This window comes from Pelmatolapia mariae, linkage group LG10_11 (assembly GCF_036321145.2).
Source record: "Pelmatolapia mariae isolate MD_Pm_ZW linkage group LG10_11, Pm_UMD_F_2, whole genome shotgun sequence".
Classification (NCBI taxonomy): Eukaryota; Metazoa; Chordata; class Actinopteri; order Cichliformes; family Cichlidae; genus Pelmatolapia; species Pelmatolapia mariae.
In genome coordinates, this window is record NC_086236.1 from 70,471,727 (window position 1) to 70,499,296 (window position 27,570).

The 27,570-nt window shown below is 39.2% G+C and overlaps 2 protein-coding genes across 3 annotated transcripts in view; one reads left to right on the top strand and one right to left on the bottom strand.

Annotated features, from left to right (window-relative positions):
- Positions 1 to 14,864, top strand: part of LOC134636289 (raftlin-like) — a 130,378-nt gene extending 115,514 nt beyond the window's left edge. For both annotated transcript variants that reach the window (XM_063486209.1, XM_063486210.1), the window contains 3 exons: positions 2,896 to 2,999; positions 8,825 to 8,900; positions 9,648 to 14,864. In XM_063486209.1, the coding sequence (XP_063342279.1) occupies positions 2,896 to 2,999; positions 8,825 to 8,900; positions 9,648 to 10,295 (828 nt within the window). In that variant the 3' untranslated portion in view covers positions 10,296 to 14,864. The remainder of the gene's footprint in view (positions 1 to 2,895; positions 3,000 to 8,824; positions 8,901 to 9,647) is intronic.
- Positions 14,865 to 21,104: 6,240 nt separating this feature from the next.
- Positions 21,105 to 25,838, bottom strand: LOC134637638 (vitelline membrane outer layer protein 1 homolog). The gene is made up of 4 exons (XM_063488116.1): positions 25,626 to 25,838; positions 24,613 to 24,725; positions 22,190 to 22,493; positions 21,105 to 21,151 (listed from the first exon to the last, which is right to left on the bottom strand). The coding sequence occupies exons 1-4, from the start codon at positions 25,836 to 25,838 to the stop codon at positions 21,149 to 21,151; spliced, it is 633 nt and encodes a 210-aa protein (XP_063344186.1). The 3' UTR covers positions 21,105 to 21,148.
- Between the last annotated feature and the right edge of the window lie 1,732 nt (positions 25,839 to 27,570).

Consider the following 27,570-nt stretch of genomic DNA (forward strand, 5'->3'; position numbering starts at 1 on the left):
CTCATGGTTGTTTCTTTTATTCATATTTGTGTGCGATTATCACACAATAAGTTGGTGTTTCATGGTGTGTTAGCATTGTGATCCCTTAAAAGCTGACCTGTTACTTGAAACCAAACATCTAAAGCCTGTACCTTTGGCTCAAGGGGATTACTTTTACTTACTCTGACCTCATTATTTAATAACCTGGCTATGTTTAATGTGAGTATCCACATTAAACATTGGAAAGAAAATTCGAAAGCTCAGTAGGCCACATTTAAGAGTTATTTCCCAAAATATGAATGCTACAAAACAAAATCAAATTCTTACAGATAAATATGCCTTGACGATAATGTCTTCTGCACAGCGGTCACTTTTTACTGTGTATACATGTGTGTTACATCATTATATAATGTAAATGTTATACCATTGTATTCCACCGCTCAGAGAAATAGACCCAAAAGCAGAACACAAAACAGGCAGGATAAAAATAAAGTCAAGTATGCCAGGTAAAAGTCTCTTACAGGGTGAAAAGCAAGCTGGAAGCCAAGAAAAAAGAGGCAATATGAGCAAAAACAGTAAAAAAAAAAAAAAAAAAACAGATGAGGAAAAAAATTGCCATGCTGAGGGAAAGTGCATAAATACAGTCTAACAAAGGAGGGAAATGTTGCCGGTATATATGCAGGGACTAATGAGGGAAGGCATGCAGGTGAACAGAAAGGTGGGAAAGTGTGGAAGGTAGGAGTGTCAGGTCTGAAATGACATGTGAGTCAATTCATGATAACAGGCAAATAGACATAAATGAACAACATAACAGCAAATCAGGACAATCACACATGAAGTAGACAACTGATAAGAGCAGAAGAACTAATATTATGAGTCCTCTCATTCACTACAACTAAGTGTGACTGTTGCGATTACTTACATCACAGTTATTTTGTGAATACAAAAAAAATGCAATCATATCTACACTGCCTAAAAACCCATTATATAACATAAATATTCATTATACAACATAAATGTCTTAAACATGCATCATTTAAAGGCCATCAGGGGGGAAATCCTCTGGTTTAAAAAAACTGATTATATAGAGGTCTGTGAAGTAAACAACCTTACGGCTCCCTTGTCTGTCTACCTCAGTTTCTCAATAAGCTCTACTCCTCACTTTGGGACTTCATATTACGGTGGCCATTTCCATCTTTTATATACAGTTTATGGCTGTAATCTCTGTTTTTTTTAAAGTCTTTCAACTCTCTCATGCCATACAACAAAAAATACTAAATAAGGACGGTAAAAGTTTAGTTCCAAGACTACGTTTTTAATATTTATGTTACATGCAGACGTCTGTGAGAATTCAAATAAGAAATTACAGAAATTACTCAGAAATTACAGTTTTGTGTGTGGCCTCTAGATTGCCAACTCGATCTATTATCATAAAAAATAATTCATCACCAGACAAACACTATCACCGGCAACATTGCAGTGGACAACTATATACAATCCCTGCTACAAAGCAGGGGTAATTAAAATAGACTGCCTTCAGAAAATGGCATGATTATCATAGCTCATTGATTTGTTTTTGTACTATTACCAAACAAAGGAAGAGTTTTTAAAAAACAGCTGGTCTGCCTCTGGTTTGGATTTCACTGTGAAGCCTATATTCATGAATTTGAGGCAGCTCGTTCAGTGAAAAAGGGACACTCGTCTGGCATCTCAGTTGACGGAGGCTGAAGAAAATTTTTGCTGGTGCAGCTTTAAATAGAGAAGAGCCTCATCTTTCTCATTACCATGACGTCTAATGCAGCATGTGTAGGTGTGAAATATTCTCAGGTCTCTTGTACAGATGATCGCTGCACTATGAATAGACCCTGTGAAGTTCTGTGGTGCAGTTTATTCATGTTCGCTGCCTTCTTGACTCATATCAGACCTCACACTGCACCACTGAGCTTAACAGTCTGGAAATGATGAACTGTAACGGCTTGAATGCTCTTTTGTTTTATTTTTGCCTTTCAAGTGATCTTAATTATACATAGCCCCTAATTTCTAGGAGTCCTGGTGAAGATGGGGTCTTTCTTTGAGGTGTTTAAATAAGTAGTAAATCTGTTGGTGTGTGTGTGTGTGTTTTGCATGTGTGTGTGTGTGTGCGCGTGCAAATGCATTTGTTGTTGAAGGTGTAAAAAATCTGTCTGACACGCGTTGCGGTTTTTCATTTTTAGAAGACGTCTAACATGGCACGATGGCAAACCACACACACTTCCTCTCACAAAAGCGTGTGTCCATGATTTTTTGCGTGTGTGTAGGTGCGTGTGTTTTCAACGTACCGTTGAGAACGTTAACGTTGAATAATGTGCCCCCCCCCCCACCCCCACCCCGAGCCTAAATAAGCTCCTGTGTTTGATTTAGATCCATCACTCAGACAACATGGATATGGTTCATTTAATTGTATTTTAATAGCTCAAATGGTATTAAAATGTTTTCACAAAGTGAGCAGTGTCACATGAGTAGTGTGTTTGCTCAAGGACTTACAGTGCTGACAAATACCTGTTGGGAATAGAGATGGTTGCAATGTTGAGTCATGGCAGCCAGGGAGTTTCTGTAGCACTTGATTTATGTCTCAGTTTTTATTCTTTCCTGTGTCCGCTGCTGTTGAAAACCACCTTTCAGACATACATGGTATGAAAGCCATCATATCTGAGAGGGAGGCAGTTTTTCTAAATGAGACTTGAGTTCTAAGCAAAGCTGACAGCTCTTGATTGCATTTCATAGCTTGATGCTTCACAGCTGTAATCACAGTTGCACTCTGGAATATAATATGCTCGCCTATGTGGCGTTTAAGGGATAAAAGATCAGGATTATGTGCATTTTTAGGGCTGTTTGAGTTGATTGTAAGTTGTAATGGGCATCTTGTTTTCTCCACAGGGTTTGCAGGTGAAGGCTGATTATGTTCCTCTGCTTCAGTCTCTGGCCACATATGGATGGAGGCTTACTTGTGTGCTACCAACTCCTGTAATCAAGACTAACAGGTAATCCCATTCGTCTGTCTATTAAAGGGGGATCAAGTAATCTGTGACATCTAATGACCTCTGTTGGCAACCAGGAGGAACTGCAGCAATGGCAACTATAATGATGAATATTGCTTTAAGTCCATTTACAAGTGTGAACTAGAGCTGCAGGATTTCAGTGTGTTCCAAGAGGTTAATACTTACAACTATATGTATGTATATATTAAAATCTAAAATCTGTTTCGAGAGTTCTACACATTAGAAAATAAACACTGAATCCCATTTCCCTAATGTAACCTTGTACAACCTAAAAATGGTTTATTTTACCCCATATGTGTGCATAAATCCCATGACACAAGACTCCAATCTGGCCCGCTGGACAGCTTTAGAAAATGAAAAGGAGGAGACTGATTTGACTGTTTTATAACTTTTCCCACTAATAAAGTTTAATATCCCTGTCATAGGGATACATCTAGCAACAGGTTGTCTCCATTAAACGACACACTCATTAAAAGAGTGCAGGCTTATGTTGAAGGTGTATATAAAACAAGTAAAAGTTACAGTAAAAGTCCATTTTAATTATTTATTTATGGGAAAGGACTGAAATTTCTGGAAATTTATATCTCAGTATGACAATTCAAAATATAAATCATACAGAAAGGCTCATTTCGAATGGTTTCTTGCATTTATCTATTTGAATACTATTGAATTATTATTCATTATTAAGAATCAAGCAGCATTTTGCTGCATTGAGGTGAAGCTGATCATACCTTTTGCAGGAATAACTATATTAATTTCAGTAGGTAGCAAAGTAGTAACATAATATCTCACGTGTAACAAAAGAAACATCAAATGGAAATCTGGGTCTTGTGTAAAAAGCTTATCGTACAAGTTAAAATTCACATCTAAAGTTATAAACTTGTAGTTATATGCTACATTCCTGTGAAAGCTGGCACATGGTGTGAAATATAATATGCGCAAGCTATTGTACAAAGAAATATGACAGTTCTGGCAGAAATTGACCTAAATCTCTGCTAATGTAGGCTGAGCTTTGAGCAGCGCAGCAGCTGCAGCTCTGACTGTTGATGGAAAATCTCTTCACAGAAATGTAACGGTTCCTCATCTAAGCCTGTGCTGACTCATCACTCATCGCTGCTGTATGAGTGTACATCCGCTTATGGTCAAAGGCCTCGCATGCTCTCAGTCACACTGAAGGGTTCTCTTCAAAACAGAGTTTGTTCCACAACACGCAGAGGATGATATGTGCAGTTTTTGCCATCCAATTCCTGAATGTTTTAGTCGTTTATATTTTTAACATTATTGTAACACAGTTTTTAGTTTTTGTGCAACAGACGTTACATGTAAAGATGATTCAGTTCACACATAACATTGTGAAGACATGAAGCCTATATAACTCAGCATTTCCTGTAAATTATCTACCTGTTCCAATCATTTGATTACATTTTATTTAACAGCCTATTTAACAAGCTACCAATAATAGGCATTGTTTGTGTGTTAACCTCTGATGTGAAAGACAAGAATTCCTTATTTTCCTTATTTATATCTCCCACTGTGGTTTGTAGCTCTAGAGAAAGCATATGACAGGGTGCCCCAAGAGAGGAACTTTGTAACAGTAGCAGAAAAGTATGTGAGGACAGTGCACGACATACATGAGGACAGGGACTCAGAGCCATCAGGAATCTTCTCTGAGTTCCTTCTTGTTTGCAGTGGTGATGGACAGGCTGACAGATGAGGTCAGGCAGGAGTCTCTGTGGACTCTGATGTTCACAAGCAACTTTGTGATCAATAGTGAGAGTAGGGAACAGGTGGAAGAGAGCCTGGAGAGGTGGAGGTATGCTCTGGATAGAAGTCAGTAGAAGTAAGACGGATATGTGTGCGAATGAGAGAGACAGGTGTAACAGTGAAGATGCAAGGAACAGATGTAGTGATGGTAGACGAGTTTAAATGTCTGGGTCAACAATCCGAAGCAATGAAGTGAAGAAGAGAGGGCAAGGTGGAGTGAATAGGTGTGAGCAGGGCAGCAGCAAGTGGGACACGGTTGGGGCACAATCCTTCTTGAGGCCTGCTATAATATATGGTTTAGAGATAATGGCACTTACAAGAAGACAGGAGGCAGAGCTGAAAATTTTAACATTTTCATTGTGAGAGACCAGAATGGACAGGATTAGCAATGAAAAGATCAGAGAGACAGCTCAGGTTGAGTGATTTGAAGACAAAGTTAGAGAGGTGAGGCACTTAAAGGTTCAGACATGTACAGAGGAGGGATAGTGGATATATTAGACTAATCTGCCAGGCTGGTAAGAAAAGAGGAGGACTGTAGCTCAGGTGGCAGAGCAGGTCAGCCACTAATCAGAAGGTCGGTGGTTCGATTCCAGGCTGCATCCTGGCTGCATGCCAAATATCCTTGGGCAAGATACTAACCCCATGTTTGCCTACTGGTGGTGGTCAGAGGGCCCGGTGGCGCCTGTGTCTGGCAGCCTCGCCTCTGTCAGTGCGCCCCAGGGCAGCTGTGGCTACAATGTAGCTTGCCATCACCAGTGTGTGAATGTGTGAATGGGTGAATGACTGAATGTAGTGTAAAGCGCTTTGGGGTCCTATGGACTAGAAAAGCGCTATACAAATGCAGGCCATTTACCATTTACCATTTACCACAGAGAAGATTCATGGATGTAGTGAAAAAGGACATGCAGAGGGTTGGTGTGACAGAAAATGATCCTAGGTGTAGAGTGAGATGAAGGCAGATGAGCCACTCTGGTGAACCATAAAGAAACCAGCCGAAAAAACCCAACCAAAGGAATACAAGGTGCACGAGTCCCCTGATATTACAAAAGTGTGTATGAGTTAGTCCCATGTGATCACAACTGATATTTCTTATTTTTACATTCACTTTGTGTGATGAACAGCTCAGCAGTGTCCCTACGCTTTGTCATTTTTGATATACAAAAAGCTTGAAATGCTTGCAGATCACATGCAACATGTGCCAGAAATATCTTGATATAGTACATGCAGCCCCAAAATGCCATGTAACACTAACCTCAGCACAATGTCTCTGTGGTGCTACAATAAAACACATCTGCTAAAGTAATCTTTTTGAATCATGAGCCATGTCCAGATGCAGGGACAGGACACAACGTGTCACATAGTGTCAGGTAGGGATCTCACTGCATTTAGATGCTTCCCATCCCAGCTGATGAATTTTCATTCAAGTAAGGGCTCCATCTTGGGTAAAAAGTTTTAGTCCAGATTCTCTCTTTCTGTCATGCCCCTCAGCACCAAAAAAGAAGTGGAAGAAATACGAAAAAGACTCCAGATCACGCCATCTTGATTTGTCAAACTTAGACTGCTGGCATCTCATTTATGCACCCATTTAAATTTAGAAAGCAATTTAATGCAGAGCAAGAGCCGCAGATAACTTACAGAAGAATCACTTAAGAATAATCTCTCTGCACCCAGTATGAGGTTCAGTATGGGCTTGAGGAATGACGTCAGCTGACAGTAATTCTTTTAATGTGTATACAGACACAAAGCATCGTTTTAAGATCAGCTTTGAATAATGTGAAGCTGTCCTTTCGTAATATAGGGTACTTTGATGTATGCAGTAATTCTATGAGTGCAGTTACCGATTGTTTGCTCTGCCCCCACCTCAGCTGGTCATGTTTGCTGTTGTTACACTGCATCGCTGATTAATTACCTCTATTTTTTCATCCTTTGTTTTTTTCCTACGGCCCCCTCTCTCCTCTCTTTCAAAATGCCACAACACAACAGCACAACATGGCTAATTAATCAGAGTCGGCCTAGATACAGTACAAGACAGCACTCATTTCTCTCCCTGCCTGAAAAACATTTTGCGCTCCAAAATAATGGTTGATGATCTATTTCAGATTAGCAGTAGTCATTACACTTGTTTTTGTGCTGTCGACTCCTACATTTTTAAACGCAAAATTTGCAAATGCATGCTTTGCATAGTGTGAGGGTTTCCAGGCCGCACTTCATCTGGAGGGTTCAGATAAGTGTCACTGATCTCAGCAGCGTCTGAAATTAATGCTAACTGGTGCTCAGCGGCTTCTCCACACAACATTAATTCATGTAGTTGTCTCAGTGCATGCGTTCATGTTCTCCACATTCAATTAATGTAGATGGTAATTACATTTTAAAGCCATTAACTACAGTGACTGCAAATTTCTCTACATTAACTGGGGGGACAACAACAAGGGAGACAAAGAAGGTTCTGACAAACTTGTTCGTTAGTGCAGGTATCCAAACTTATTAAAAGCTTAATATAGGGAATAGTGTGTGTGTTTTACACAGTGTGTTAGTTTTGTGGAACAAAAATTTGCACCACTGGTGTTTGATTGCATGTGTCAGGGTTTTTTTGTTCTTTTTTTATTTCAAGAGGCAATTTCCAGCTGAGTTCTGTAGCGGGCTTTTCCCCCTTACAGATGAAGCCACCAGCAGGTACATTTACACATAAAAAAAGGCGCAGGCTATTGCTGTTCTGTATAGCTTCAGGTTATAATGGTGCAGCTGACACTGACAGCCAAAAGTAGGTTCAGTAAAGGCCTGTGATTTTCTAAGCCATCCACTCCTTTCTAACTTAATGGGCTGGGGCTTTTTGCTGGAAACTCCAGCTAGTTTTCAGCTTTGATTCACCAGTAAGCCATTCAGCATTCTTGACAGCTTAGAAAATAGCTTATGTATAAATGGTGGAAGGAAAGCGGTAATGGAAAAAAAAAGAGGTTGTGGTAGGCTTTGGATGGTTTAGATAGTAAGCCTTCTGCTAAAGGAGTCTCAAGTCTATTTGATGTTGGGAAGGGGAAGATTTGTAGCAGGCTCCTAAGGTTCTGCAGTGATCATAAACCTGCCATCTTTCTTCAAGTGCAAAGTTGAGCAGGCGGCTTAAGTTTAGAAAGCATCCGACTTTTATGTGCATGTGTTATTGAACCTGTGGCAGATACTATCACAGGACATATCTCCTTTTAAGCCATATCCAATCATAGCAAGAGAAAATGGATTGAATAACACAGAAACAAACAATAAAACTGTCACAAAACAGGCTGTCACATGAGATAAGAGTTAGAACTGAGCGGGCAGCTATTTATTGAGAGCACAATGGGCTGAGAAAAGGGCTGCACATGACAAAATATGAGCAGACTGGAGAGTGAATGTGTGAGACAGGAAGCCCACTCAGAAACAAATCTGCATTTCCTGCCACAATTAATCTGTCAGTACTGTGCGAGTACTTCTGCAGATTATCCTTCTCAGAACACAGGAGTGAGACATGTGCATGGAAATAAGGATTATGTCGGGGGAATACAGAAATAGAGAAGAAATGCGTGTTTAGAGCAGCAGAACATGTTCATAAGTTGCAAAAAGGCAGGCTGTCTGCTTACATGTGATCTGCTTTTCTGCATCTTTCAAAGGCAAAGTGGAGAAATGACACTTACAGATGACAGCAGGGAAGAGGTTGGGCTACAAATGTGTGCCTATATCCTTAAAATGTCAGATAAGAGTGTGAAGCATGAGCAGTGGCCGGCAGTTATTTGACTATCTTGATGAATGGTCAAAAAGAGTGCGTGTTATCTCAGCATTTTACTCCAATCAGTTGTGCATATTTATCTTGGATTAAGAAAGCACTTTTTCAAGCACTCAGAAAGAAGAAAAATATTGAAATAAGAAAAATCTGTCTGTGCATTGCAGAATTTCTAAATGTTTAAACGTTGATAAGTAAAATGGTTTTTAAAAAATCATGTCTTGTTGAATATCCAACAATTTCAGCTGATGGTCTGTTCTCTTTCCCTTTCTCTTTTTGACCCTGTGTCCTTTAGTGATGGAAGTCTGTCCACCAAACAGATTGTTTTCCTGCAGAGGCCCGTTTTAGGCCGAAAGAGGAGGGAATCAAAGGTACGTGACCTCACATTCCTCTTTGTATCTCTTGGATATCGTGGGATCTCCCACTAGTCATTCTGTCACCTGCTCTTCATATATCCAAGGTCAACATCACCTTTTGCTACCTCCAATTCCACAATTTTTGTTTTAGCTGGCCAACACACAGCACTGGATAAATGTGAACCAGCACCTCTTTGTTTTAGATATAAGGTGCTCTCTAGCAACAGACAAGTGTGTTGTTTTGGGGAATGAGGCTTATAATTCTTTCTTGGCTAGCCTAAATAACAGTGATAACCTTTAAAGCTAACCTTTGTCTGCAGTGGAATGAATCTATGCTGATGCTTTCTGTGACCCGAATTTAAACTGGCATCACAGCAGCAAATTTAACAGACGCAAAGAGTCAGGGAATTGCTATCGTTAACAAGATTTCTTTTTCTTTTTCTGTGCAGTTTATCACTATCCCTGCAGTGTGTGTGAACCCTTCAGAAGTTGTTCAAGTAATTGAGGACATATTGCATTCAATTTTTGCCTGTTTGTTTGGTCAGTCCGAAGGCCTCAAGGCCACCAATAATTCCCCTCACAATAGCCTCAATTTCCTTCTCTGCATCAGTGAGACTCGTCTGAATTAGCTAGTTATCCCAGCGCTATATTAGATCTACAGTGATCCATTCTTAATTAAGTCTGCCTACACTGCTTTGTGGCCAAAAGCATATTTGCAGAGTTACAATGCATTCCACTAACATACTAATGTAAATGTTTCAGAAATTAATCTTCAAGCCCCGAAGCAAGTCCAACAAGAACTGCGTCAAAGATAGTGCAAAAAATAAGAAGAAAAAGAAAACAAAAGTTGAGAAGGAAACAGAAGATCCCAAGCCTCTTGATGACAGAGAGAAGGTCGAGAAGGAAGAAGATAAGAGTAGGGATGAAAAGGCGAACACAGCAGAGGGAGAGACAGCAAGAGAAAGTGAGACAATGACAGAGAGAGAGGCAAGGTGTGAGGAGGATAGAAAAAATGATGATGGTATTGAAATCAGTATGGAGACTGTCACAAAGAAAGATGGAGGAGCATCGACAAGAGACAAAGAAGCGGAAAATGGCACTGAAGAAGAAGCACTGGATGGAGAAGGATCAAAAGTGAACGGAGAGCCTTCTGAAAACAGAGAGTTCAAGGAAGTGATGAAAACCGTTGCAACTCTAGAGAGCAAGACCAAAGAAAAGGAGGACGAGGCCAGAGCGGAAGTTGAAGTTGTGATAGAAAATGGGGTAGAGACAGATGAGGAGAAAGATGAAGGTGGAGATAAGGCAGTCAAATGCAAAACGGAAGAATCAGTACACACGGAGATCATTGCCAAGGATATTGTGGTTGATCCACAGGCCACGTGTCAAAGCCCAGAGGAGACTCAAGAGTAGCCCCAGTTGTTAAAGTTAAGGTTCATTCCCCACCCTACCTCTCAAAGTCCCCATTCCTAAGAACTGGTTCCCAGTGTTGTCCCTAATCCAAATTTATGGGGCTTTGGTCCCCATCGCTGCAGCATTCTCCAAACCTCCCATTGCTCATTGATGATACCCCCCACATCCTAACTCAGTGTAGCTTGGAAAGAACTTCATTTAAAACCACACATACTGAATGTATATACTATCTAAAACAGGAAATGCTGATGCGGGGTAGTCAGGGTGGCGTCGCTGGATGAGGACGACCAGAGCACTGAGGAGGATGCCAAAATCAGAGCATGTGCAGAATGAAGCTAACACTTAAAGGCCTGGTCACCCAGCATTTAAAATGTTTTCTAATATGGATTCATTTTGATTACTGGATTTATTGTTTGCGAGGAGTGTTGCTGTTGACCAAATTGTTAAGAGTAAGATCAAACACTGTCTTGGACTCACTGCTAAAGGCGTTCCCCAAAGAAGCTTATTGGTAGCTATTCGTCTAAATTTACATGAATTTAGCCTCATCTATCAGACTGTAACCTGCTCCTGATAAATTGAATGGTTTGTTGACAGTTTTAGTGAAGCAGTTTATGATGCAAATGCACCTTTTGAATAAACTAAATGAACTTGTTTCTTATTGACAGCCAACCTAAGTTATATTTAGAATGGCTGCTAGCTTAAGAGCTTTTTTTACGCTCTCAGTGATGGTTTAAAATGCTGACAGCAAAACAACAGGGAGCAGACAGCCCAGACGATCTTATATTAAAGATGAAAGACGAAATGAAAGAAGCTGATTTAGTTAATGTGACTTAACTAATGCATTTAGCCAACAATCTAGCAGCTTCTCAACAAGAACTGCTGCTACTGCATGTTGCTAATCTTCTAAAATCAGGTATTCAAAAATGAATAGATTCCCTTTTTTATGTTACTTCCTGGTGTTCCCAGGCCTTTGACGAGGCCAGGGGCTTTGCATTATTATTCTTGTTGCAGTCCACTTGCAACTTTTCAAATAGGGTTAAATAGCTAGCCTAACTGATGTTGTTTTACACAAACACAAATACATATAAAAATAAGTCCTAACAGAGAGAAAAGAGAGCATGGTGAGCTTTTCCTGTCTTACAGCGATAAAGTTACCTGTTTGACCAGCTCTTACCGCTTTATGAAGCTGTGAAAACAGAAAAAAAAGAGGTAGGGTCTTGGCTGCCTCTTTAACCCATCTGACTATGTAAAGGGCAGGTAGGCTTAAAAAAACATCCTGAATCAACCTAAACCCTGCTCTTGTGTGAGTTCGGATGTGAAGGGATGAGAAAGCTCATAGAGGTGATGGGAAAGGCATTTGTTGCGACTGGCAATCCAAAGTAGGCTGAACAGATAATTGTTTACGCTGAGCTCTAAGCCATCAAGTGCTTCAAACAGAGCCGATAATCACTCTTTGGTGTGCTCACCTTGCATACAGAATGTTCCATATTCAAAGCCAAGCTAGATAAGGATGTGAAATTCAGCTGAATGTTTGCACCTCGAAGGCAGAACTCATATTCAGAGTTAGCTTTTACGTACAGGAGATCTATTCCTGCGCAAAGTTGCATTTTTAATTACATTCCAGTCAGTCGCTGAAAATGAAAGTAGTTGTCAGTGTGGAAACGAGGTTAAGCTGTGTGGTCAGAACATGTCGTAGCCTCGTTGTTTATTGAGACCAGAATTGAGAGGTAGAAATTGAAATAAAGAAGAAGGCTGCAGTAAAAGAGAAAGACCACAGAGCATAAGAGAGTCAAATAAAAGAAATGAATAGGCTCATTTAAAGTAACAGCCATTTGTGTCCCACATTCCCTGTTGAGATTTCCTTCATTATTTTACCTCCAGCTCTTTAAGCACCTCTTACCAGACATCATTTCTGACAATAACCAAGTCCTAATGTGCTGTTTCATGGCATCGTGTAGCTTTCCATTTTAAAAGGTGGAACAGGAGGGGAGGGAAGTGGCAACATTCACGGTGCGGAGCTCTCATTAGCTCACTAATGGATTTTGTCAGTGGGGTATCTGTCAGTAATCATGCATTTATAATGGGGGGTCACTTATTGGGAGGAGGTATTGACAGCAAAACACCTCAATGTGAAGCAAATACCCTTCATATTAACAGTGATGTCATGGGGAATCATTTGCACTGAGGACGAAGAGTTTGTGTTAAAAAAAAAAGTGTTGCATTTTGCAAAGAACTTACACACATCTCATCACAAAGATGTCAGAAAGCCTATTTATTAAAGCGTTAGCATTTGATTTATAAAGAACTTAAAGTACCTTCTGTCTGGCTTTATACATAGTATAATTTGTCACAATTTGGATATTTTGTTTTATGAGAATAAATGATAGCTTGGTCAAGAAAAATGGATCCTTCCTGGAGAAGAAACTCTTCAATTACACACAAGTAAGATCGATTATGCTGAATAAGTGCTCTCCTTTCGGGAGATTAATCCACCCGCCGCTGAGATTTTTCAATGTAAAATGGCAGATGTTTTTGTGTAGAGTAGAATATAAAACTGTGACCAGTTTAGCCTTATCACTATACTGTAAATGGCCCACAGTCTGCTATTAGAAATGTCTTTTAGAGGCACCATGGTGATTTAAGTGTTTGTTATAGTCAAACGGGAACGTTTTGCTACAGTCAGTGTTGGTATTTTGAAGATGTTGTTACATGTTTTATTGCTGGGATTCAGAACGACAGGATAAAGATGTGTGTGTCTATATGAAGGTATTATATTTTGGATCATTCTTAACATGTTTTGAACATGTGTTTTTTTATTGTGAATGTTATGTTTTTGGACATTTTTATTGTGGGCTTTGTGTTGCCTCTGCTAAAGCTTGCAAAAATGTATCGCTGACTGACGCTTCCAGCTACCTCCCGAGGGCCGTTGTGGGTTTTGAACTGAGGGGTCGCTGCATGCGTGACCCCCCTGAAGCATATGCTCCTTGTCCTCTCGCCCTTCACTATGACGGAGACCAGAACTGTGAGCGTGAGGTCATCGCTAATGGCAGACGAGGTCAAGGGTCATGTTTGAGCCAGAATGGATTTTCCACAGCTGTACACAGGAGTTTGCACGAGCACATGACAAATAACCACTCCGATATTGAATGAAGATATGAAGTCATATTATAGTATTCTCTGTGGTATTTTCTTTCCTTCTCCTTAAACGTCATCGACTCAGCTGCTTTTGACTGTTTGAACTTTAATAAACATAATAATAAGCAAGAAATATTTAATGCCACCTCTTGTATCAGAGAAGCTGACGAGCAAATAGGACTCAGCTGTCACTTTCACGGTTTTAGTCGGAATACGATAAATATAAATTATGAAAGGCAATACCAAAAGGTATCTTTTGATAGCAGACAAGATCTTTATGAATATTGGAGAAATTCCCCTGTTAAATCCTGGTCAGCTTATTTCCTCAGATTGAATCAATTTTTTCTTTCTCCCCAGCGTCACGCTAAACATTTTAACTGTCATCCATCTGTTTTATGAATATGAATTTATTTCAGCGCTCCTTTCTTTCGCCTTTTTTGCATGTCTGCACATTTTTAATCTAAAAACTGTGACATATATTCCCCTTTGGCATCCTGTGAAAACACATAGATCAGATCCGTCTTTATCTATGGGAACAGAGTTTGGAAAATGAAAACAATGAGATGATCTCAGCTGACACGAGTGCTTTGTGACTCCCGCTGCATTCCTGTTGTTCATCCACAAATATGGATGATCATAACCTTGACAAAAAGTTACAGCCGGCCCTGTATCCGTCCATCCAGTGTGGGGCCGTGGCCTTAGGGGGCTCCATCTCCCCCTGATAAGGGCTGATTGGTTGCTGTGCAGTCTAACCTCTGACATGAGTACACTCCAGAGACTCTGGGTAATTGTGATTTTTGTGGTCTACAAAAACAAAACGAAAAAAAAAACAGAGACAGGGAGAGAAAAGTGAGATAGGATCTGACACTTCATCAGTTAAATGATGTTGAACCGTGTTAACTTAGCCGTCTGTGAAAAGAAGGAGATCTAACGTTAGTATTAAATATACGTCCGCAGCCCTCTCCCCTTTCTTGTAAGGAAAGGTAACATACTGTCTTATATCAGCATAATTGTCTCTGAGCCTCAATAGTGGCGCTGGTGCAATCATTCTTGGTAATGCTGTAAAAAGAAAAAAAAACGTAATGGTTCATTTCCTGTGTGCTACTATGGTGTGAAATGGGCAGAGTAGAAAAGGCAGAACATGATTTAATAGGATGCCGTCATTTATTTGTTTTGTTTTTCTGTGTTGTCACTTTAGCTTGCTCACAGCCTCTGCAAAATGTATTCTTAGATTTTTGTCTCTGATGTGAGTTTTTTTATCACCTCAGCTGCCATCTTGAATGTTGAGTATCTTTGATCATGTGCCGTTGTCTTTTGCATTGCTATCGAGGAAGAAAAAAAGTATTCTTTATCTTTGCTATCCTGAGTGTGTCAACATTCCTATTGTTCATGACATCTGTACAATTTGTATATTATAAAATGATTTATATTTAATGTGTACACGTGTCCGTGCTTCTTTTATGTGAAAGTTTTAAAGGAGCCTTGCTTAGTGAGACAGCTGCAAATAAAAAGTAGCTAAGGGGCAAACATGCTAAAGCATTTTCATATATTATACTTTATTTCTAAGTATGACTTATATATTCATTGAAATAAAATAGTGAAGTGCAAAAAAAACAAAACAGCACCCACTGAGTATTCTACTAATAACCAGCTGTGATATGGCCAACGCACAGTTATTTCAGGTAACAAAATCAAACCATAACCTCAAGTTCAATGGTAACCAGTACAGACAAAAAAGACAAGAAGATTGTTTGATGAACCACCTGGTTAAAAAGGAGATAAAATGCTTAAATACTCTGGTGTTTTTGCCCGAACATTAGATTTAAAATGCCCTCTTCTCCAAAACTTTCACTTCTTCTATGTTTGTACAGCATTTCGTATCATTATGGCTTTGTTATGACTCCTCCTGTAGGCCGACAGTCAGAACTCTTTCATTAAAATTTCATGAAGATTCAGGTTGCAGATACAGTAAAACATAAGTACACTTACCTCCATCTGGCCTCCTGTAACAAGTAGATCTATTTGTCACCACACTGCTGAAACTGCCCTGAACCTCAGATGTGAGCTTGGGGAAAGACCTACAGAGAGCCATTACACACTTCCTATTAATCCCATTGTATAGACATCGGCTGCAATTAGCCAGAACTCAGCAGGGGGACACTCATGACAAAGTGCAAAATGGAAAGTCATGAACAGAGTTAAATAGCTAAAATAATATTTACACCAATTTCCAAACAAAAGGTTTGAAAGCTTGTTTTTCATACTTTTTTTTTTTTTTTACCATCCAGGAGTCAAGATTTTGGGTTATTATCTCAACATTTAATTCAAACATCTGAGAAAATAATTTGAAATTTCAAGTGATTAAATTAAAACATTTAAATAATCAAAAATTCTGGCTAAATTCAGTAGCAGAAGGTTCCGTTCAAAAAGAACCCTTTTTGTTTCAACATCATATACATTATATAGTATAGTAGCATTGATATGTAAATTGATATAAAATTAATGGGGTTTTTGTAATTAAAAAAAAAGAAAAAAAGACAAAAAGACTAGGTTTTTTGCTAAAGCATGCTAATGCATGCACAGCTGTGTGTAAGAAGCAGGAAGGTGTGGTGGTCAACAGTGACTGCTGTCAGTTGGTTAGAAAATCAAAATGGCAGATGGTGCAATGTAGCTCACTGTATAAACTGTCTTGAGCAACTTTCCTAAATAAAAAAAAAAAAAACTCCCCAGAAAATGCTCAGTTTTGGGCAACAGCTCATGCAAGAAATTCTTGCAAGCAGGTCCTCCTTTGACTTTAGAAGTCCAGGGAGTGGGAGCTTTCCTGTTTCAGTTCCTGGTGATTTGCTCATCGATGGGAGGAAAGCAAAAGTGAATCCTTCCATTCATCAACCACTCAACCACTTGTTCAATTCAGGGTTGCAGCTGGCGCTTGTCCCAACTGTCACAGGCCAAAGTAGCAGAGTACACCCTGATTCGGGTTGCCAGTCTGTCACAGGGCTAACACAGAGAGAAAGAGTCATCCACACTCATATTCACACCTTTGGGTCTTTTTAGAATAACCAGTTAAATTAAGAAGCATGTCTTTGGACTGCAGGAAGGCACAGGAAAATGTTACACAGTTTTTCCTGTGAGGCAACTCTCCTAACCACTGCACACTGTGACTAAATTCTTCAACTTCTATTAGAGATTCTTTGAGTGCCACGTCTATCTCTTATAATGTCTCCTATACCAATTTAGTTATTCAATGTAACAACGTAAGTTTCCTCTTCTGTAAAACTCAGGCTACAATTCTGAGAAAAAATGTGTCTGACCACAAAATATTTCTGCAGAATGTTAGAAATGGAAGTTTAATATTTCAAATTACACCTCAAACACGAGGATATTCATACATAGCACAAGTCACACTCTGGCATATAGACATAACATCTTGTAAATGGCTTTCAAAGGGTACTAGCAGCAGAAAAGAATTTGAGCCTTCCAGCCATCTACGCACACCCTGCAGAATCATGAAACACAATGGCTGTCCTTCACAAAGTGCTCTGTGTCAGAACCCAGAAAAGAAGTTATTCAGAACGCAGAGTTCCCGCTCTGCACAAGGACAGTCCATCCTTGGAGGACTACACAAAGACGTGAAATGACAACTTCAGGCCACTGAACGCAGAGAAAATGTTGAAAGAAGCATAATGCAGCAGAGAATTATAGCCTCATATTAAGATTTTCTCTCTGTGAAAGGATCATTTTTAAAGTTCTGCTCCATCTGGTTATTACCTTCATTACTGCGTGAACCTTAGAATAGATCAACATGATAGTTATTACACACTAACACCACAAAAATACCACTTTTGTTCTCTTGTTCTTATATCAAAACAACCCAATTCAGGCTGAAAACTGTCCCTTATGCATCACAGTATCACATAAAATCTCTGACCGACACGCATTATAATAACCCTATGGTGCTTCTGAGCTGAACTATATTTACAGTTGATTCAACACAGCCGGTGTGATCTATAAGTCATGAGCTGAGAGCCCAGGGGAGAGTAAGGTCATTACGAGGAAGGCTTTGCCTTCAACCAAAACACCATATCCATTCTCCTCACTGCAGGAGGCATTAATGGCTCTTGAGGCAGATTGGGGACCCACTGGAGAGCCACTAAAATGGCAAGAAACACAGTGATCCTGTGGTTTGTATATTAAACTTGTGACCTCAGGGTGCTACATCCACAAGGTTCCACTCCAGGGCCCACAGGTAATGACATAAAACAGTTTGCTGAGGGAAGCACGTTTTTGAATAATGAGGTTTCTCTGTGGCTTCAAAAAATGTTGTTTTCATGCATATGCTGGGGGATGCTGTAACAGTGTTCAGGCAGGGGTTGACGCTGTTCCAACGCAGACTGCAGGTCTCTGTGCCCAAAGGGTCTCTGGAGTGGAGCCTACAGAGCTGCAGTGTTTTCAGCTATGGAGTGATACATCTAGAACTCACAGCACTCAGTGAATAAAATCAGAGTACAATGTTTATGTTGCCAGCATCTTGCCATAAAACTCACTGTTACAGGTGAGATGTTGGTTAAAGTCCCTTTCAGTGCAGCACTGCCATCTAGTGACTAACTGAGGCCTAATGCAAAGAGAAATTATTTTCAAAATAGACTGAACTCCTAATGGTTTTGTTAGTGTTGGTGCTCAGTTTTCAGGCCCCTCTTCTGTGGAACCAGTTTCCAGTTTGGATTCAGGAGACAGACACTATCTCTACTTTCAAGATTAGGCTTAAAACTTTCCTTTTTGCTAAAGCATATAGTTAGGGCTGGACCAGGTGACCCTGAATCCTCCCTTAGTTATGCTGCAATAGGTGTAGGCTGCCGGGGATTCCCATGATGCATTGAGTTTTTCCTTTCCAGCCACCCACTATGTGTTAATAGACCTCTCTGCATTGAATCATATCTGTTATTAATTTCTGTCTCTCTCCCACAGCATGTCTTTCATCCTGTTTTCCTTCTTTCACCCCAACCGGTCGCAGCAGATGGCCCCGCCCCTCCCTGAGCCTGGTTTTGCCGGAGGTTTCTTCCTGTTAAAAGGGAGTTTTTCCTTCCCACTGTCGCCAAAGTGCTTGCCCATAGGGGGTCATATGATATGATTGTTGGGGTTTTCTCTGTATTTATTATTGTGCTATCTACTGTACAATATAAAGCGCCTTGAGGCGACTTTTGTTGTGAATTGGCGCTATATAAATAAAATTGAATTGAATTGAATTGAAATGATTAGTCAGTTAATATTTATTTGATTGAAAAAATCCACTGTCTGACGTCTATTCTGTAATTAGTAGACTTAAATCCAATTCACCTAAATCCAATGTTCATCAAAGAGAGAAAAAAAAAGTCTAAGAGTGTTGGCAGCACTGCTGTAATACACAGAACAATGACTTTACATTTTTTCAGTTTGTGGAAAAATGGCAATGGTCATCTTTTCATAATATGAAATTATTACAAAGAAAGAATCTTTCGGTTTTACAGAAACATGTCCAGACTTTAACTTTAAATATGTCTAAAGGGGCACTTTAACGGTCTCATATATATAACCAAAGCCATTTTCACACACTGCAACCCTGGACCTTTTGGGGGGGAGGGGTTAGAGAAGCAGAGATTACCCAGCAGAGGTGCATGTCAAAATGTGAACACCTGATTGAGTGAGAATGGACATTCTTGTCTTTAACCTGCCAGCTCCCTGCTACAAAGTCTGTGTGGTGTCCAGTTGAAGCCATGTGAGAAATAGAGCCTTCGTGCTGCCTTCTGCAGACTCTATCCATGCAGCACGCTTATATGAAAAATACTCAGTATTTCCACTACATGTGAGAGAGGACAACTGTGGACAATATTCTCACCGAATTAAAGGCGGTTTCTTTTTTCCTTTTAAAGTTGCATAACTTTATTTGAGTATTTAATTTTGTAACAATAACAATGAAGGTCGACTCTTTCAACCCAAACTGAAATCTTTCCTCAAACCTACCTGTGATGTTTTGCCCAAGCAGCAACATCCGCAGCCATAAAAGCCGATGTGTGATTGGCAACAACTGCAGGTCCTCCAGGAGGCATTTGAGATTCAATCCCCAGAGACTCCTATGTTAAAATGTTCAACTTTACTGCTTTAAAAACATTTTTACACACACACAAAAAAATAAAAAATAAAAAACACTTTGAGCCTCTATGGATCATTTACTCCTTCAGAATAACTCTGAGGAGAGTAAATGGTTTTTAGAACTACTTCAAGCCAGTACACAGAACATCTCCACTGTGTTAGTGCTTTTTGAAGCATTTTTATTGGATTATCTGATTTACATTATAACTCAATGTTTCACAGACCATCTAAGAAGTTTATGCTTTATTTTTGCTGAGTAAAATTCTAGTCAGTGGCCAATATGTGTGTCTGTGTAGCTGATAACTTATCCCTTTTATAGTAGCTTCTTGCTACAAAAGACCAAAATGCTAACTTCGCAAGATCATATTCAGGGTCTATCTTTTATACCGTCTTTAGTTTTATATTCAGTGTGATGACTCAGTGATTGCTCAGGCTGGAGCACCTATTGTAAATGTAGAAGCAGCTTTTAAGCTTTATCCAAACAGTGACTTAGGAAATAATCAGTAGGGTAATTTAAAAGTTTTGTGGGTTTTGGATTATTGCACTCATTTCCCTAAAAATCCACCTTGTGTTGCTGGTGCCCTTAGAATATTCATATCTCTAGTCTACTCCATTAACTCTATCACTTTATTATTTTTTAACTGAGTTTGGCTGCATATAGCCGAGTTTATAATGACTTTCACAAGAAAGATGTTATAGACAGAAAATACGTTTTTTGCACCTTAGGCCATCTGTGCTCATATATATCATTTCCCTTTACTTTTTAGACATTTAAGGGAAAATAGAAATGATGGATGAGATGTATTTTAACTTTAAACACAACTATATGCCATGTGACCCCTCCTCCTGTCGAAGTCAGCAACTCTGTTTTTCTGAGGATACCAACAAGTGCACTTGAGCATCAGACTCCAGTAAGTACACTTTGAACTTAGATATGAGGTCAGCACCACTGTATTAATTATCACAACCAAGAGGCCCTATGTAGATGAAGCCTGTGAGAGGCTGTAATCGCTTTTCCTTGACTTGCAAAATGTTCTGAAAACCATTACCTCGGAGTTTGATAACGTCCTCCACTTCCCTCCCCAACCCTCCGTACGCACTCTGTGTTAGCAGATTAACTCCTCACCGATTAATTAGCAAAATTACCTCTGTGTGTGCCAATCGGTGTCTTATCAACCTTTGTCAGGCCTTAAACTGTAAATTAATTAATACCCCCTCTCTTGTCATTTCCTAATTACCTTAGTTCCAGTAGGAATTCTAGGAAATGGCTATGTCAGCGGCTCATGCTTGTTATGACTTTACTGTGAACTCATTGGTTCACTTGACAGGATATGAAAACATGCCGCTCTCATGCTGATGAGGGGATGACATGGTGGATCTTCAAATGAGGGCTTGATCTGAGGCAGAGCTCCTTAATCGTTTTGTTTTTGATGTTGAAGGTGACACTCGGCTATGTTTTTGACAAATGAAAAAAACATAAGACATTGCAGGTCCTGGAAAAACATCACAGGGAACGTCACATTTCAGATGAGCTTTTTTATTATTCGTCTTCTTTGAGTTTTAGACGTTGGACTGAGTTTCTCAGCTGGCAGTCACTGTGGAAAAAAAATATGAATCATACATTTATAAAGCAACAGCAACATTTTGTATACACGACCAGTTATGTGACATTTAAATATGTCACTTCTAGCTTCATTACTTTGCTCTAAATCTCTGACAACTTTTGTAGCAATAACTCATTTGAGTATTCAGTTGTGAAGGACTTTGTACATACGGAGAAATTTAAAGTTTCGTTATGAGCAAGTACTTGGAGACAATGGAGAGAAAAATCTACCTTTTAACAGGAAGATTCCTCCAACAGAACCAGCCATGTGCCATGACCAGCTGGTTTAAGCCAAACAAAAAGGCTAAACTCTAATCACCGTCGATAAAACCAGCTGAAATTTCAGCCAACCTCTACTGAATAATTCACCTCTATTATCTTTCAGAACATATGGTACAAAGAATGGCTAAAATCAGGTAGATTTCAGCGCGTAACAGTGGCAAGTTAGCAATGTAAACAAGAAAATGTTCTGAAGCATTCCTGTGTGTTATATTTTTTTCTCACTAATACTGACTTGTGAAATATATCAGAATGTTTCCAAACATGTGAACATCTGGCGGTAAAGTTCCTCAAGTAGTCAAACCTCCATCTCCATCATACAGAAACATCTGGAGAAAATTTCATACAATCATCAAAAGCTCTTAAGCTAATTAGAAATCCTGAGGCAGAGTCACTCAGCTGGCTGTGATTTTAAAAACACTCAAAATACCACATGTGTAGTGTTCTGGGATACAGACATGTTCTCTGTTTGTTGTTGCATATATGTGCAAAGGCATCATGTAAAAATAGCTTTTTTTTGCAGCTTTTTGCAATTTAGTTGCTCCAGATTTCATTGAGCTGATATTATGTCTGTAGGTTAGAGTCAATGTTACCATTTTACCATTTTGGTTTGGTAACATGTCTGAAATAAAATTGTTCTCTCTTCCACAGATCATCTCAAATATAGCCCTTCACACACACATTCATGTAAATCTTCACAATGTGTGCTTCACCAAATATTTGTAGTCTAACAATTTAACCTTCATCTTACCTGCTGAGATGCACAGCAGTGGAAACGCACATCATTCAGAGTGGAGTCGTCCAGGCCATACTGGTATTCTTCCATCTTGGTCTCGATGCCACAGATCCCTCCATCGGGGCATTCCTCACTCCAGTGGCCATACTCTCCCCATCCTGTGCCGGGTCCCTCCAGCGTTGGGTTACTGCTGCAGCGGAACTTGATGTTGTTGACGGACGTGTCATCACCAAACAGACCCTGATGGGGTTCCACACGAATCTGGAAAGAGGTTAGCACTCCGCTCGGGCAATACTGAGGCTCGGACCAGTCACCGAAGCTGGGCAGAAACAGATTAAATAAGGGAAAATGAAGGGGAGGAAAATAAGCTTGACATTTAAACATCCAAAACATATTTATTATTGTGGCAGAAGCAATGCTTTCATTTCCTCTCTGAACATAGTACAAAACTATTAGCCTCCAGCATCCTGCTGCTTCCAAAGTACCTGTTGAAAGGAAGCACCTTGAACCATAAAAATTACAAAATATTACACAGACCATTAGAAAGTGTGGATAGCTCCAACCTCAACATTTTGATTATACCTCCTGAAATAAAACAAATGAGGCCACTTTCCAATAAGACACATAAAGTATTTATTAGCCGTACCTACCTAATAATGGTAATAAATCTGTTGTGAGACAGGTTAAATGAGCTCTTCACAACAGAGAGAATCCAAACTGCTAATGTAGGTGGCACAAACAATCAATGCCATCAGAAATATGACCACAGGGATTTATGCTTGATCTACTGTGGTTTTCTACATACTACTATGGAATACTTAAATATCATTTTATGCTTGTTTTTGCTGATCGCACAATTGTATCCATGTATGCCTAATTCAGGAACTTCAGGGAAAAAACTAAATGCAGAAGGCACAAATTGTAAATGGACAAGGAAATGAAAGGAATGAGTGGCATACACTCATGACAAACTAAAAAGACGAAGAAAGACAACAAAACATAAAATATAACAGGGACCAGAACATAAAAATACATGAAAAACATGTCAGCCTATTTAGATAAAACCGAAGGCTGTCTGTATTGTTTCACCCATAAATCTGTCTGTCTGGCTCAGATTATGAAAATACTCTGTACTGTCACACTTCTCCCTGAATACTGAACAGCAGTAAACCCTTGTCTACCACAGTGCATCACACCTTTTCACATCTACTGCTCATTATTATCTGTATGAAAAGTTTGGAAAGACTCGCCTACACTTAAGAGAAAAGAGCCCTTTCTTGTTATTTATTAATGGAAATCCGCTTCTGTATTTCATCTCTCATTTCAGTTTGGTTCAATGCCTCTATCTCACCCTAGCATCCTCCACTGCTACTTCAACTAGTTTCTTGTGGTGGCGTATGCTCTCTCTGTGCATCCATCTTCTCTGAGGCCTTCATCTTTTCCTCCTGCCCGGCAGCTCCAAATTCATCACGTTTTGCCCAATATATCCACTATCCCTCTTCATCACGAGTCCAAACCATCTCAGCATCACCTTTCTAACTCTGTCTCCAAACTGCTTGATCTGAGCTGTCCTGCTGATGTTCTCGCTTATAATCTTGTCCATCCTGACCTCTCCGAGTAGAAATCTTAACATCTTCAACTCTGCCACTTCTGTTAGTGCCACCATCTCCAAACCATAGATGACAGCAGGTCTCACTATGTGTTAAACTCTGTATCTACTCCTTGTAGCTTCACTGTTACACCTGTTCTCTCTCTCATTCACACACATGTATTATTTCTTGCTTCTACTGACTTTGATTCTTCTCTCTTCCACCTGCTCCCTATTCTCGCTAAAGACTACAATGTCATGTTTATTATTATTGTTATGATTATTGCTATTATTTCATAAGTTAGTCACATTTTGTGTTTAATATGTTTGTGGAGGGTTTTGTTTTTCTGTGATGCTTCAAAAATAACCAGAATGAGATTATTCATAAAATAATCTAAAAATGTTGTTCTTTTTAATACATTACAATACAAATTTATTTCATTTCACTGTATTTTTCTTTTGTAAAATCTTCAAATATATTCTACCTTTGTAATTTAATTTGTGTCTATTTATTTTGCACATTTAATCTTTATTGTGTATTGTATTGCGTCTTTCTTTATTTTGGGGTATCTTTATTATTTGAGACCTGATTTGAAATATGTAGCACTTTTTCGCAAGAAAATTTAGGTTAATATATAAATAAACTTGTATACCAGGTACACAATGGTATTTCTTTTAAAAATTGCTTTTACGTATGTTACACCTAACCTAGACTAAAACACTTTCAAATTTCATAATCTGGCAACCCAAATTGTAGTTCATGGCTTATAACTGAGATTTAATGCACAAATAAACAGTTCAGGCAAATATTAAAACTGGATGGAGATTAGTGTACTTCATGACTGCTTACTAGCCAGTGTGGGACTCAATAGTGTACAGGAAGTTGCGGTTTCCATCTTTTGCGCAGACAAGGCGGATCCCATTCAGAGCAGTGTCATCACTCCCGTACTGGTTAGACTCCACCTGAGAAAACAGAGGACAGTTCCCAGAAGCAGAAACGATTTTCATCAGTCCAGTTTGTTATCTGCTTCTCGGTAAAGCAGCTGATACATTGAGGATAAAAGTTCACGTCAGGTTCCACAACACTTTTAGGTTCCACTTTCATCTTTGGAGAGTATCTGAAGCAGTGAGAGAAATCCAGTATCTACACTGCATGCTGTTTAATGCACAAAAAAGATTTCTGCTTTCACCTTCTTTACTAGAATCATGTGATGAAGAAATCATCAGCCCAGTATGGAGAGGATGAACAATTAAATTTATGGTAAATATGATCTGGGAACCAAAACTTGATTTTTAATTACAAATTTCAAGTTTATTTATTTCAAATTCTAAAAACAGTTCTCCTCTTATCCTCAGAATAAGATCATTTTTTTCATTTCTTCTGACAATAAAGGCTCATCAAAAGTCAATCAAGCAAACATATGAATTAACCAGTAAAAGGAACAGCAAAGAAAGATGAGCAATAATCCAGAAAACAAACATCTAAAATAAATAAAGTATCATAAAATTGAAGCATGGAAGTAAAATCAATTCCTCAATTCCTGTTAAAAATGATGAGACAAAAACCAAAAACACTGTGTAAACAACAGCATGTACCGAAAGTATAATAATGGCTACGATATCTTGATCTTCATGAGAAAAATAATTCTGAGGTTTTTTTCAGGGTTTTTTTGGGTGGGGTGTTTTTGGTTTTGTGTAGTTTTATTTAATATTCAGTATTACTGGGTTGGAAAAATAAGTGAAATGTGAAATTGCTGGAACTGTAAAACCATCAGATAAGGCATTCGTTTGTCATATCAGCAGCAATAGATGCATTTTTAATCAAAGTAAAGTTTATAGCATTTTTGAGAGACGTTGTTTTACCCTGACACTGAATCCAACAGCAAAGAAACTCTCTGGGCACATCTCTGGCCAGGTCCAGGTTCCAAACCTCTCTCCGTTGCTCACAGTAAGCAGAGATTTATACTCCCTGCTGTTGAAAGCCACTCCAGCTCGCTGCAAGAAGTTCTTCTGCTCCTCACAGAACCCAGTGGACAGCACAGCCAGCACGGCCACAACGGCGAGCAGACTTGTCATATTGACAGCAGTGAGTCAGTGTTTCACTCTGAAAGGCCAACTAACAAGTGAAAGGGGCCTCAGGCTCAAAGCTCTTATAGCTTCCCTGTTGATTCTGAAATACACCACTTGTAGCAGGATGAATCATTTACAGAGGAACATTACTGAGTGATGTGGGAATAAACAGCTGGTGTTGGAACAAGAAAAGATTTCGATTTTAGTGACGTTTGGAGAGATGAAGGCTCTGTTTTACGGCTTTCAGACCACTCATCTTTTACTTCACAGAATGCATGGAACAGAAACTCTATAAGGACATATTTCTAAATAATCAAACCTTTGCACTTATAAATTCTTAAAGTTGATCTTGCAAGGATTAGAACTGTTAAATACTATTCCCAACAAATATAGACTGCAGAGTTTGTCTGCTACAACTAAGCAGAAACAGTGTCTATTAGTAATGTTGACATACGCTGCCGTTCATTTTGTACAAGGCTGACACAACACCATCAAATCCATTAAAATAATAACCAGGTTTCCATAATTAGACACTTTCTTAGAGCTGTTGCTGATGCATTTCAGTTTGGAAAGGGCTTTTAAACATCCCCAAACTACAAATTTCACAAATTTAACTGGGCTAGGGTGTGCCAGGAGAAAGTCATTTCTTTTCAGAAAGAACATTAAAGGATAACTGGAGTTAGTGAGTGAACCTACAGGCAACTCTTTAGGGAAAAATCTGCAGTGTACAGATGACTCAGAGATAGAGCTGTTTGGCTTCAGTAACAGTAGGCACATTTTCAGAACAACCTCAGATCAGCTGTGAGCCATGGTGGGAGAAGTGTTGTGGCTTGGGGTTGCTTTGTTGCCTCAGGGCACCGGCTGTTTATAAAAGATGGACCTAACCACCATGACATCATTCACTGGTTTGTGTACTACTGTTGAAAACCATGAATTGAGCATTTTGTCCATCACTTTTTTTTTTCATTAAAGGTTGAGCTGACTGAAAAACTGAGGTCAGCACACACATATACAGTAGTGGTTTATTAGTCTGAAAGTAGTGGTGCTCATTTAAAAGAAAAATCATCCTGTATTAATTAATATAGCATGACATAATCCATGTTTTCACATAGATTTCTATACAATCTGGCTTCATTTTGAAAACAGAGCAGTCACTCCCTGTTGACCCTGGAAATAATGCAAGTTTATGGCATCTTGTCTGGTTTCATTCCCAGAAACTACATCAGTCATGTTATAACCGTTCCTTGAAATGCAGGGCTGTGTAAATTACATAAAGAAAAGCTCTACTGGAGTAAATTTATTTACAAAGTAACAATAAGCAAAAACACTTAAAGAAATGTAAATGAAAACAGAAGCACATATACTTTGGGATCTCCAAGCCAATAACAATGAACATAACCACTCCCACTCTTTCTAGAAACCATAGTCTCTTTGGTTAACCACAAAACAGGAGAAAAGGTTGTTAAAGATAAAATGACAACTGCATTATAGGCAGATATAAACAAACACAAAAGAAAAGGGGCTGGGGTTTTACAAGTTTGCCACACAAGTCACTTTCCAGAAGCTCATTTCAAGCTATGCTCAACAAAATCCAAACCTAACCACCACCCAGCACGGAGCCCAGCAGCCAAAAGGCAAAGCCCACCCACAAAGCTGGATCTAGATATTGACTAAAGAACAGAACGATGTTTGCTTGTGCATTCAGACCTGGAACACACGAAGAGAGACACAGAGAGGG